The sequence below is a fragment of the Gouania willdenowi genome, chromosome 4, assembly GCF_900634775.1.
Source record: "Gouania willdenowi chromosome 4, fGouWil2.1, whole genome shotgun sequence".
In the NCBI taxonomy this organism is placed as follows: Eukaryota; Metazoa; Chordata; class Actinopteri; order Blenniiformes; family Gobiesocidae; genus Gouania; species Gouania willdenowi.
Genome location: NC_041047.1, coordinates 29,065,572 through 29,077,132, shown reverse-complemented (window position 1 = coordinate 29,077,132; position 11,561 = coordinate 29,065,572). Strand labels below are relative to the sequence as shown.

Here is an 11,561-nt window from a genome sequence, read left to right as displayed (position 1 = left end):
TTAAAGAAATTGAGAATTCTTTCAACAATTTATGACTGTAGTCATAAGCAAATTATATTCTTGAATTTTATTACATTTATGAATTTGGCAGGACTAAGATATCTACAACGCAATGATGATCATTTACGCAATGATTCATGTTTTCTCGATTATATTTTATTTTCCTGCAGGCTGACTAGGATGTTTTGGACTGTTATGTAAAATAGCTAAATATACGCCAACAACTACAAATATTACATTATCATTCTTGACAATATGTAAGATACACAGACCATTAAAACCAAATTTTATTTTTTAAATTATAATTTACCGACACTAGGATGACAGACAGTGCACATATCAAAATAAAGAAAAAAAATGCCTTCTGCTAATGTAAAAAATAAATAAATATATATAAGTAGATTCATAACAGTAGAATGAATTTTAATTGTTTGTATAGTCTAAATGTATTTGGGTTTAAAACAACATTGAAATAAATGTTCACTAGTATTGGAATATTATTACAAAAGATATGTAAATAAGTTTTAAATGTAATCAGTTTCTCTGATTTTGTCACGTTAAGTTTAAGTAGTTATGTGCCTTCACATACTGTAGATGTACTGAGCACTAATAATAATAATAATAATAATAATAATACAAATAATACAGTGCTCCCAGCATGTGTCTTGTGCAATCTTAGAAGTCACGAACTTCAGTTTAAAAACTCCAACAAGCAAAGACAAAACTGATACCAAACTTTATATGCTTTTTGATACATTTCAAATTAACAAAACATCTCAAAAAGAAAAATCACTTGAGTCGTCACATTTTTTTAAATGGAACAGTTAAATTACATTTTTGAGTTTTGGTTTATTTTTTAACAAAATAAAAATAAAAAAACAAATTCCTTTCTGGCAACAGGAGAGTCCGAAGTCGGAATACATTATTTTACATGGTGGGAAATGAAGTGTTTCCTTATAATCTCAGGAAAGCGGTGCTTGAGTTTAGTCTTTGGTTGCTTCAAAGTAGATGAAGGTGGAGGTGTATTGCAGGAGGAGATTGAAGCCACTTGTGTGTTTTGCTGCGTTGTCCCTCCTTTTGTTTGAAAGTCTTTTGGAATTTTGCTTGTCTTGTTTTTGATCATTTGTGTAGACTTTGGTTTTCTATCTTCCATGTTCATGTCTGTTGCTTTGTTGACAGAGGGTGAAACCTTACAGTCTTTCTTGTAGAAGCATCCCCGGCCTTGGTGGAGCAGTTCCTCCTCCTTGACCATTTTGGGGCTCTGGCCTAAGGTGACAAAGCCATACGGGGTGGTGACCTTGGTTAGATGTGGAAGAGAGAGGGCGGCTTTGCTTGTGGGGTCCAGGCACTGTTGGCTCTCCATGTGGGTGAGAGAAAAGTGTGTTTCTCTTTGAAGGAGAGGTTTGCTCTTGATTAAAGGGTCCGAGACACTGCGCTCAGCTTTCCGCTCCGATAAGACCAAATTGTTCATGGAGGACGATAAAGATGACGAGGTAGTGGCACTTGCCTGAGGAATCGATGACTTGTCTATATCCTGATCCAGTGATCCTAAACTGGTCTTTACACACAGGCTCGGTATAGTGAACTGTGGGATGCAGTCTGGTGTCAGGATGTTTGAATAAATACTCTCACGACTTGCCTGAGAGTCTGTTGAATCCCCAAATGTCTTGGCTTTGCTGGTGGCCCACAGGAGTGCTCGGATCCCTGCACTGCTTTGCCTGCGAATTGTGGAGAAGTTATCTGAAGCCTCTGGTCCACTGCCGATGCCTCCCAAGCTCAGCACTCTTGTGACCGCAGTCTTATCCATTTGTCTTCCACTTGTTGTCCACACAAGCTTGGTTGAAGGTTGGTGAGTTCAGTAGCAACTGGCAGCTTTTATACCTTCCTCCACTTTACAATAGCCTCCATCAAAATACATCAAAGTATATGTAAATGTCTCAAAACCGGAAATATCGACCAACTAAGGAGCTGGTTTTTCCAGGGGAATAATATTCAAGGATCTCGTCATTCTTTTCATATGCTAAAAAGCAGACGGAAGAACTGCATCATGCTTTTTGTCTGTGTAGTCGAGTGGAAAGACAATAATTTCTCTATTCTCTCTATCTATCTATCTATCTATCTATCTATCTATCTGTCTGTCTGTCTGTCTGTCTGTCTGTCTGTCTATCTATCTATCTATCTATCTATCTATCTATCTATCTATCTATCTATCTATCTATCTATCTATCTGTCTGTCTGTCTGTCTGTCTGTCTGTCTGTCTGTCTGTCTGTCTGTCTGTCTGTCTGTCTGTCTGTCTGTCTGTCTGTCTGTCTAGGCAAGGCAAGGCAAATGTATTTGTGTAGTGCATTTCATACACAAAGCAACTCAAATGTGCTTTACATGATCAAAAAGTGCAACAGAAAACATTCAACAGATTAAAATCTATGAGAACATAATTTAAAGTCATCAGTAAAATAATTTAAAATCATCAGTAAAATAACTTAAAATCATCAACAAACACTTTACATCAACAACATGACCAAAAATCTCTCTCTCAATCATACACAGTAGAGAAAAAAAGTGCCTTTAACTTTGATTTATAAATGTTCACATTGGATGCTGACTTTAGCTCTGCTGGCAGTTTGTTCCACTTCTTTGCAGCATAACAACTAAAAGCAGCATCACCATGTTTACTGTGAGCTCTGGGCTCCACTATCTGACCTGTGTCCATAGATCTGAGAGACCTGCTGGGTTCATACCTGACTAACATGTCACTGATGTATTCTGGACCAAACCCATTCACAGATTTATACACCAGCAGCAGAACTTTAAAGTCTATTCTGAGGCTGACTGGGAGCCAGTATAAAGACTTTAAAACTGGAGTAATGTGTTCTGACCTCTTTGTTCTGGTTAAGACGCCGAAGTCCATTTTACATCATAATTATATATAATGTATGATGAAAGAAAGTTGCAGTGGAAATGTAATGCCACATGTAGTAAAGTATGTTGCTGTTATGTATCATTCAAGATGTCGGATTTTCTGTCTTTGGTACATTTCTCAGATCAGAATTGAAATTCTCAAAACTACTTGTTCAATCTTCACATCATCGTGTCATTAGTGCACATCAAAAAAGCAGTTTCTTATTTTATTTGTTGACATAATTGGTGTTTTGCTGTTTGCACAAATTGTTTTGAGAAGTTCCCTATACTGTTGTGCAAATGATGAGGATGATTGGAGAAATGTACCAAAGCGACAGAAAAAAAAAAACTGTAATTAATGGGACCAATCAAGTGCATTTAAACCTATATTGTTTACCTGTATTTAGTGAGGATTTTTACCATTTCCAATTAATATGAGGCAAGCAATATGTTAAATTAATAGATTCACCCAAATTTGAAAGGATTTAAAACATTTGGAAAAACATTGTGAAATATCAACAAAATTGAAACAAGCAATAATCTCTCTATAAACTCTTTCTGTGTGTGTGTGTGTGTGTGTGTGTGTGTTTTCCTCAAATATCTGATCATGATCAGACTGACCTGAGAGTTTCAACATGGCTGCTGCTTGGTTCAAGGGTGTGCAACGTCAGATTTGTTTGGACTGCAATGATATCGTAAACAAATTATTTCATAAATGCTTTACAAATTTTGTTAGTCTTACCTCTACAGTGATTATGCCATCGGTCTTACCTCTACAGTGATGATGTCATCAGACCTCCCTTTACAGTGATGATGTCATCAGACCTACCTCTACAGTGATGATGTCATCAGACCTACCTCTACAGTGATGATGTCATCAGACCTACCTCTACAGTGATGATGTCATCAGACCTACCTCTACAGTGATGATGTCATCAGACCTACCTCTACAGTGATGACTTCCCACCTTTAAACACAACCTCATTTGGCTATTCATGAAAAAGCTACTTACCCTCACACTTTTCTATAGCATTACATACTTCTTACGGGCACTGCACTAGTATATATAAACCGTCTTGACACTTGTCATTCATGTTGGTCATTCATTGATCGTTAGTATACGGAAGTAATAATGGGACACTTTCATTGGTCAAGAGCAGGGATGCGCAACTTTTATTACACAGTGGGGTCCACTGTGTGTTTGTTTTGTGTGTTATATGAGTTGTTTTGTATATTTTTGTTGTCATTTTGTGTTTTGGAGGCATTATGGTGTACTTTGTATATTACTTGGTTATTTGTTGTTGGAGGAAATTTCTGTATTTTTGTTTAGTTTTATTTTTGCTATTTTTGTAATTTTGTATGTCTTTTTAGTAATTTTCTGTATTTTTGCTGTTGTTTTGTGTATTTCTCTTTTATTTTGTGTGTTTACTTCAGAAGCCACACAAAATTAGACTGAGTTAATACTAGTTACCCAAGTCTGGTCAAGGATAAATAATGTTTAAGTAGCTAAAGAAAGAACTACAATGTTGTGGCCCTTAAGCGTTCCCTGTGCGGCGTAATGAACTCTTGCCTTATGAACATTTTATACATGTTAGTAAATAAATTATTTTAAATATTTAAAAATAAGAGTCATCATCAGGTTTTTGTGCAAATATTTATTGATTTAGGGTATTCATAATTTATTTGCTATACTACTGATATACTTTATATAATATAATATAAGCCTTGAGTTTTTTTTTTTTTTAAATATAGTTCTAATTTCTAGGAGGAGATGTTACTCATTGTTTCAATGATTGAGAGATTTTAAGAAGGTATATATATATGAGATTTTTCAAGGACAGATTATTTCAATGCATAATAAACTTGATTTGACTTGATTGCACACTGATTTCAGTCTTTGTCAAGTGCATTTTGAGTATGCTGAGGTCGGTCCATGTGTCCTCTTCATTGGAAGTCAAAAGTCACCTTAGTGAGGGTGTGAGGACAAGCTGTGTGACATTATACAGTGTGTAAAATACTTCTATTATTCAAACTGTTTTCTCTTAATCAACTCTTGTCTAAAAAAATCCTGTCTAAAATTAAATGCAGTAATAATCGTCTCTCCACTTCATTTCTGGACAAAGAGAAGTTATCAGGTTTTATACTGAGGTGAAAGTAATGGATTACAAGTACTAATGTTACTGTAATTGAGCTGCTTTTATGGGTACTTGTACTTTCTTGAGTATATTTCTGAACCAGTCATGTTACTTGTACTTAAGTAAGTTTAAAAAGAAGTAAAGTAATTATTTACTTTTCTACACTCAACAGGTAATGAATAAATGATAAGCTCTTGTTTTAAAATGATCAATGAACATTGTGAAACTACCAATCAGATTAAAGGTAATGCACAGTGCCAAAACAGCATTAAATGCCGGTTCGGCCTGAGAACTTTATTTTCTTAGATTTTAATTCATTGGTGTTATTATTAGTGTTTTATGTATGACTTATTTGTAAGTATACGGAAGAAGGATTAGGACCGCTAAAAAAACCCCCAAAAAACAAAAAAGAATAAAATAAAACAGAATCAGTAGTGGAAGAAAAAACAAAAACAAAAACAAAGATCAACAAACAAAGCCACTAGTAAGGGAGGCCGTTTAGGAAAAAACACAGTGAAAATGAAAAAAAAAAAAAAAAACACAATGAAAACCAAAAACACACAACGAAAACCTTGGGTTTACACATTAGATGGCGCACTTGTACATTGAAATCAATTTCTTTAAAAAAAAAAAAAAAAATGTATATTTTTAAATATATCTAAAAACACAACAAACAACAACAAAAAAACAAAACAAAACCATTGACGTGTAACCGGACGTTGATTAATGTGTAACCGGATGTTGGTTGACGTGACCGGAAAAAAGCTGTTGAAGTCTGCTAGACAATAAAACTACGGCTACGTGCTTATTGCAGTGACTGAACTTGCTTTTTTCGTTTGCTGATAATGCTGATAATGACAACACTTTGTCATTGCTAGTAACCTGTTTGCAGGTTATCAGCAGAGCAACAAAAGGTTTTTTTTTTTTTAATGCGAATTTTTTAAAAAAAATTCAGCCACGCATTTTCATTGTGAAAAAAAACATATCCGATGAGCTTTATCAATGTAAAAAAAATTATGTAAATTGTAGATATATTAAAAAAAAAAAAAAAAAAAAAAAGCCATCTAATGTGTAAACCCATGATTTTCGTTGTGTTTTTTTTGGTTTTCAGTGTTTTTTTTTTTCATTTTCACTGTGTTTTTTCCTAAACGGCCTCCCATACAAAACTAGGGGTTTACACATTAGATGGCGCATTTGTACATTGAAATCCATTTATTTATTTATTTACTTTAAATATATTTAAAATTTACATCAGGTTTTTTTTTCCCACATTGATAAAGCTCATCGGATATATTTTTTTCACAATGAAAATGCGTGTCTGAATTTCATTATTTTTTTTCACATTAAAATAAAAAAAAAAAAAAAAAGATGTGCACCCGTACGTTGTTTGACGTGCAACCGGAAAATAGCTGTTGTTGCCATGGACATGAATGCTGTTGCTGGAAAGTTGCTAGAAAATAAACGTACTGCTACGCGCTATTGCTGTGACTCCACTCGCCAATGTTTTTTTTTTTGTGTGTGAAAAAAATAAAAATAAATAAAATTCAAACACGCATTTTCATTGTGAAAGAAACATATCCGATGTATGGAGCTTTATCCAAAAAAAAAAAAAAAATCTGATGTAAATTTTAGATATATTTAAAAAAAAAAACGATTTAAAAATAAATAAATTAAGGATTTCAATGTACAAGTGCGCCATCTAATGTGTAAACCCATGGCTTTCATTGTGTTTTTTTTTGGTTTTCATTGTGTTTTTTTTTTTTTATTTTCACTGAAAAACAGAAACAACTGGGTCTGAAAATGGATGGATGGATGTATGAATTGGAGTAACTCTACTTTGAGCCCAGCTTTCTTACTATGGACTTTATATTTTGCGCAGTGAGATGACTTAGTTGTAATTTGTGTTCTATAAATACAGTTGAATTGAATCCGTCCTTTTGTCGACTCTGGTTACCGGATGTTGCCAATTACGCGTGCTAATTGCACCAGCTGTTGGCTGCGCTCTGATTGGCTGTGCTCTGATTGGCTGCACTGGCTGCTTCCGCGTACATTTCACCCTCAGTTCCTCCAGACTGTGTAGTCTCCTCGCCTCTCACCGTCCTCCGTGTGGCCGACGGTCAGCTCCTGGAGACCAGCAGGATGAGTTGTGTTGTCCCTGAAGAGATTGTGGAGCACGGCCGTGAGAATAACACAGAGGTAGGAGTGTGTGCGCGCGCGCGCGTGTGCTAGAACTGTTTGGCTCGTCTCACGTGTGCTCACTCTTAGGACGGAGAGGTGAGGATCTCCAAGGCTGGCCTTGTGTACAACATCCTCCTCTGGCCTTTCAGCGTTGTGGTATGTGACTTTTTTTTTTTTTTTTAAGCGTGTACAAAGAGGCAGAGGTGGCATACGTACTAGTCTTCAGTACACAAGTGTAGATACTTCAGTTAAAAAAAAAAAAAAAAAAAAAAAAGCTCTGGTAAATGTATTTAAGTAAAATGACTACCTTCAATAACAGTGTTGTTAAACCACCAAATTCTGTATTTTAAAAAAAACTTAAATATTGATACATAAAATCAAGTTGAATCTGTTACCTTTTATGAACACCTTGAGAATCTAGCTCTCATTATTAATAATAAAATAAAATCAGTAAAATGTAAATACTTTTAAACTTAAATATTAACTGACACTAAAAGATCTCTTTAATAAAAGTATAACTTTTTTTTGTTTTTTTTTTTTTGTTTTGTTTTTCTCCCATGTAGTCTCGATAGAATCATGTTCCCCAGGTTTCTGGAATGAATACGTGGTCTTTTTGGTCTGAAAATGAGTCCTGCCTTTAAAAAATGTTGTCTAGTTTGGGTGACATTTTCTTAATGAGATCATTTTTTTTAAAAGTGTAAGTGTTTAAAAAGTACTAATTTGTTCATAAGTAAGGAGAAAGTTGAAAGACACTTAAGTTAAGTACAGTAACAAAGTATTTGTACTTAGTTACTTGTCACTTCTACAAAAGGTGAAACGTGCTGGCTAATTGAACTATCTGACATGTGTCATAAATAACCTCAATGCACACACCATGGTGTGGATCGTGCTGTCACAGCTCAATGCCAGCTGATAACTGGTTAGTCAGTAACAATTGAACTGTTATACAGCTGAGCTATTCAATTACATTTTGAACTTACCCCATTTAAACTAATGCAGGCCTTTTCAACTCATGTTGTTTTAGTAAAAAATTAAATTTGTCAAAATGTCAGTCGCTACCACTCTATAATTTGAAACCTGGCTATTACAGTTTAATTTTGCTATTGGCTGAGAATAGTCTTTCTGACATTTTTGATGGCTTCTGGTTTCATGAACCGCCCCTTTGATACCTAACACCTGTAGAATCTGCAATCTATGGTTAGGTTGGATTGAGTGAATTGTGACTGCGAGATCAGTATTGAGTAGCTATTTAGCATACTATAGTTATTCTTTAGATAATTTATAGTATAGACTTGATGTGTCCTAACTACTCCTAATCAAGGCCTTTGTGTTTTTTTTTTTTTAAATCTAACATTTCAATTTAACTAATGTTTTAAATATGAAATGGCAACACTAGACACCAAAAGGTAGCTTTTACTAAAGTGTTAACCATTTTTGCCATTATCTGTGGCATGTTCTGTGTATATTTAAGGTTTGACTTATTTTCAGGTCCGTGCTTATCGTGGGGTTTGGATGTTGCTGGGGTTTCCGCCCCAAGCAGCCATGGTTTCTCCTGCTACTGCTGCCACCCCCGCCCGCCACAGTCTGTCAGGCCGCAAACGCATCGGCCCCTTCACCCGCCTGCTGCTGTACGTCCTGCCCCGCTGGGTGCAGAGAATCCTTGGCTACCCGGTGCCCAGCAGCATAGGGTGCTCTCTCTCCCCGGGTATGTCTTATAGAAAAATGTCAAATCAAAAGCACAGATTGCTTTTAGTTCTTCTACCTGACATTGTGTTGTGTTGCATCAAATGAGTTTACTATATGCTCTTGATTCAGGATTTCATATTTGCTCTCTATGATAACCAGTTGGTACCAGTGGAGATGTGGCCTAATTTATTTAACTTGTAGTTGCTAGTTAAAACTGTGGTAATCTGGTCCTTAACTTTTTTTTTTTGGTGAAGAAATCAGAGTCTCTCCTACTAAACCTCATGGAAAAGGAAGCAAGAGAAAGCAAGATGATTTGTATGAGGAGGATGATGATGATGAGGAACCTCCGACTTGGGTGGAGGTGCTCAATCAGGATCTTCAAGAGGAGGGGCCAGACTTGGATCCTGACTACGAGGTTAGTAGAACTGTTCTGTGTCTGCATGCTCTGTTTTTCAGTATTGATACAGGCTCACAAAAGCTGTCATTTTTCAGCCTAGCACTATGGACACTGAAAGTGAGGAGTATCGCTCACACAATAGCACGGAAAGTGATCTTGAGGTGACGGACAAAGGTGTGGTCATTCAAGATGTGGCCGTTCAGGATGCTGACACGGTGTGTTTCAACAATGACGCCTGAATAATTCCAGTGGGGAAAGTCATGCATGTTAACTAAAATGATTTTTGTTTACAGGAAGTGGTTCAGTCCTGAGTCTTATCTTGCAGTTGGATGTCAGTTTTGTAAACTTACCATTTTTGTATGTTCATTAATAAACATTATTGTTGTCACTAGATGGCAGTGGTGTGAAGTTTATACTTAACTTGGACTTATTTTCTTTACTAAAAAAATTCAGGGGGTACATTTAATCTTTAAAAGATTGAACAGCGTCACGGCTGGTAAATTACATTACATACAGTAATTACATTTAAAAACGGTGGGGGAAAAAAAACTGTCAAATCAGACTGACTTGTACAATCTAGTTTTATTTATTTTTGACTAATTTTCTAACCATGCTGGATGAAAATGCAAAAAAAAAGACTGGAAATTGAGTTATTGTCTAACCCTATTGCTGTATTAGAAAAAAAAATAAAAAAATTGACCATGAAGTTGCGCAAGCCAAATAACTCCATTGCATTGATGCAGACAGTTCATTAAGTCATACTGGCTACGGGCCTCATCTATAAAAGTGTGCCTAGGTAAGCACATTTCAGCCAAAACCAGGAAGTGTAATTATTTTTTTTTTTTCTCAAAGATTTATAAATCACAATCAAGTTTAAGGTTGGTGCAAGTGAAGAAACGCTCTGCCCATGAAAGGTCAGGTAAACGCCCTAAATGAATATTCACTAATATGAATTTCGCAGGAAAAAATTTTCACTAAATGTAAGGTGGACACATGCAGGAGAGCATCATTTAGTGACAGTGTGCATTGCAAATGATAGAAAGGCAGATTGCGTTGCCTCAGTGTGACAGGTGAAAAATAAACAATGACAAAAGCGGAAGCTAAAATGTGAAATAATCTTCATAGGAAGAACGTCTGTTCAACAGGTGGAAGAAAAAGCACCAGAGCTCAGCCTCATAAAAACCAGGAGGATCAGTGCGTATCCCCCCGTGTAACGGAGGTGGGGGGCACACACAGATGCACTATATATGCACCAAAAACATAAACTCCGCAGCACCTCGTCTTCACGGGGGTCCTGCCTAGGTTTCACTGGTCTCTGTAGATTCTCCCCTCCAGCAGTGCCAAATAAACCACTGCATCTTTACGCATTAATGTGTTCCTTTTTGTAACAGCTACAGGTGTTGCAGCCAATTGATTGGCAGTTTTGTGCAACGATAATGTGAATTTGATTACAATTCATGTAAAACTGTATTTGTAGGCGCACGTCACTCACTCCCTGCGGGAGTCAGTAAGATTTTTTTCAAATGCATCCTCCAAATAATGTTTTGTGAAATGTTCAATGTGTTCGATTATTTCACCCAATTTCTATTAATTTCACAGAGCTGTCATTAATTTCATCCCTCTCCTGTTGGTGTCAGCGTTTCCCATTTCTCATGATTTTGTGCGTACGGCAGGGTCAGAGCTGCGTGAAGGTGCGCACATTATCTCACCAGGTTTTTCTTTTTTTATATATATCCCAAACTTTGCTTATATGTGACGTACGCTTTCTTTTGTACGTACGCAGCTTTTATAAATGAGGCTCCTGGTCATTAGTTTGTCTTCTTTAAATTTAAAGCACACTGAATATAAGTGATAATTCCAACTTTACTGTTCAAACATTTGCTTACGTCACATTTTCAGTCTGATTGCTATAGGAAGTTTATCTTGTGGGCCTCACTGTAGACGATGGTGTATTCATGCTCATTAGCTGTTCTAACTTGTAGATTCATGGATGCTGCTGCTTTTTTAGAACAAACTCATTGAGTAACAAGAGCACAGTGCAAATCTTCAAGTTTAAAGGTGTAAAGTCACCAGCAGGAGGTGCTGTAGAACCAGAAAAACATCTGTATGCTCTAAATTACTACCTGCTGGATTATCTTCAAAATCAAATTCCTTTTGACATTATCAGCTCTCCAAATTTATTTAAATCTATTGAGCTATCCTAAAATCCACATATGTACAGAAACACTGGTGACATCACCTCGTTGGCGGTAACTAGCATTAGCCC

The 11,561-nt window shown here is 36.0% G+C and overlaps 1 protein-coding gene across 1 annotated transcript; it reads left to right on the top strand.

Annotated features, from left to right (window-relative positions):
- The first annotated feature begins 7,071 nt into the window (after positions 1–7,071).
- Positions 7,072–9,686, top strand: org (oogenesis-related gene). Its single transcript, XM_028445351.1, has 6 exons — positions 7,072–7,230; positions 7,300–7,368; positions 8,701–8,917; positions 9,153–9,313; positions 9,391–9,510; positions 9,589–9,686. The coding sequence occupies exons 1-6, from the start codon at positions 7,174–7,176 to the stop codon at positions 9,604–9,606; spliced, it is 642 nt and encodes a 213-aa protein (XP_028301152.1). The 5' UTR covers positions 7,072–7,173; the 3' UTR covers positions 9,607–9,686.
- Positions 9,687–11,561: the final 1,875 nt, after the last annotated feature.

Bases quoted from the DNA above. Each gene is read 5' to 3' on its own strand.
- org (XM_028445351.1), top strand. From the start codon at position 7,174: ATGAGTTGTGTTGTCCCTGAAGAGATTGTGGAGCACGGCCGTGAGAAT. The intron at 7,231-7,299 runs GTAGGAGTGTGT...GCTCACTCTTAG, and splicing joins GCCGTGAGAATAACACAGAG to GACGGAGAGGTGAGGATCTC. The intron at 7,369-8,700 runs GTATGTGACTTT...ACTTATTTTCAG, and splicing joins TCTGGCCTTTCAGCGTTGTG to GTCCGTGCTTATCGTGGGGT.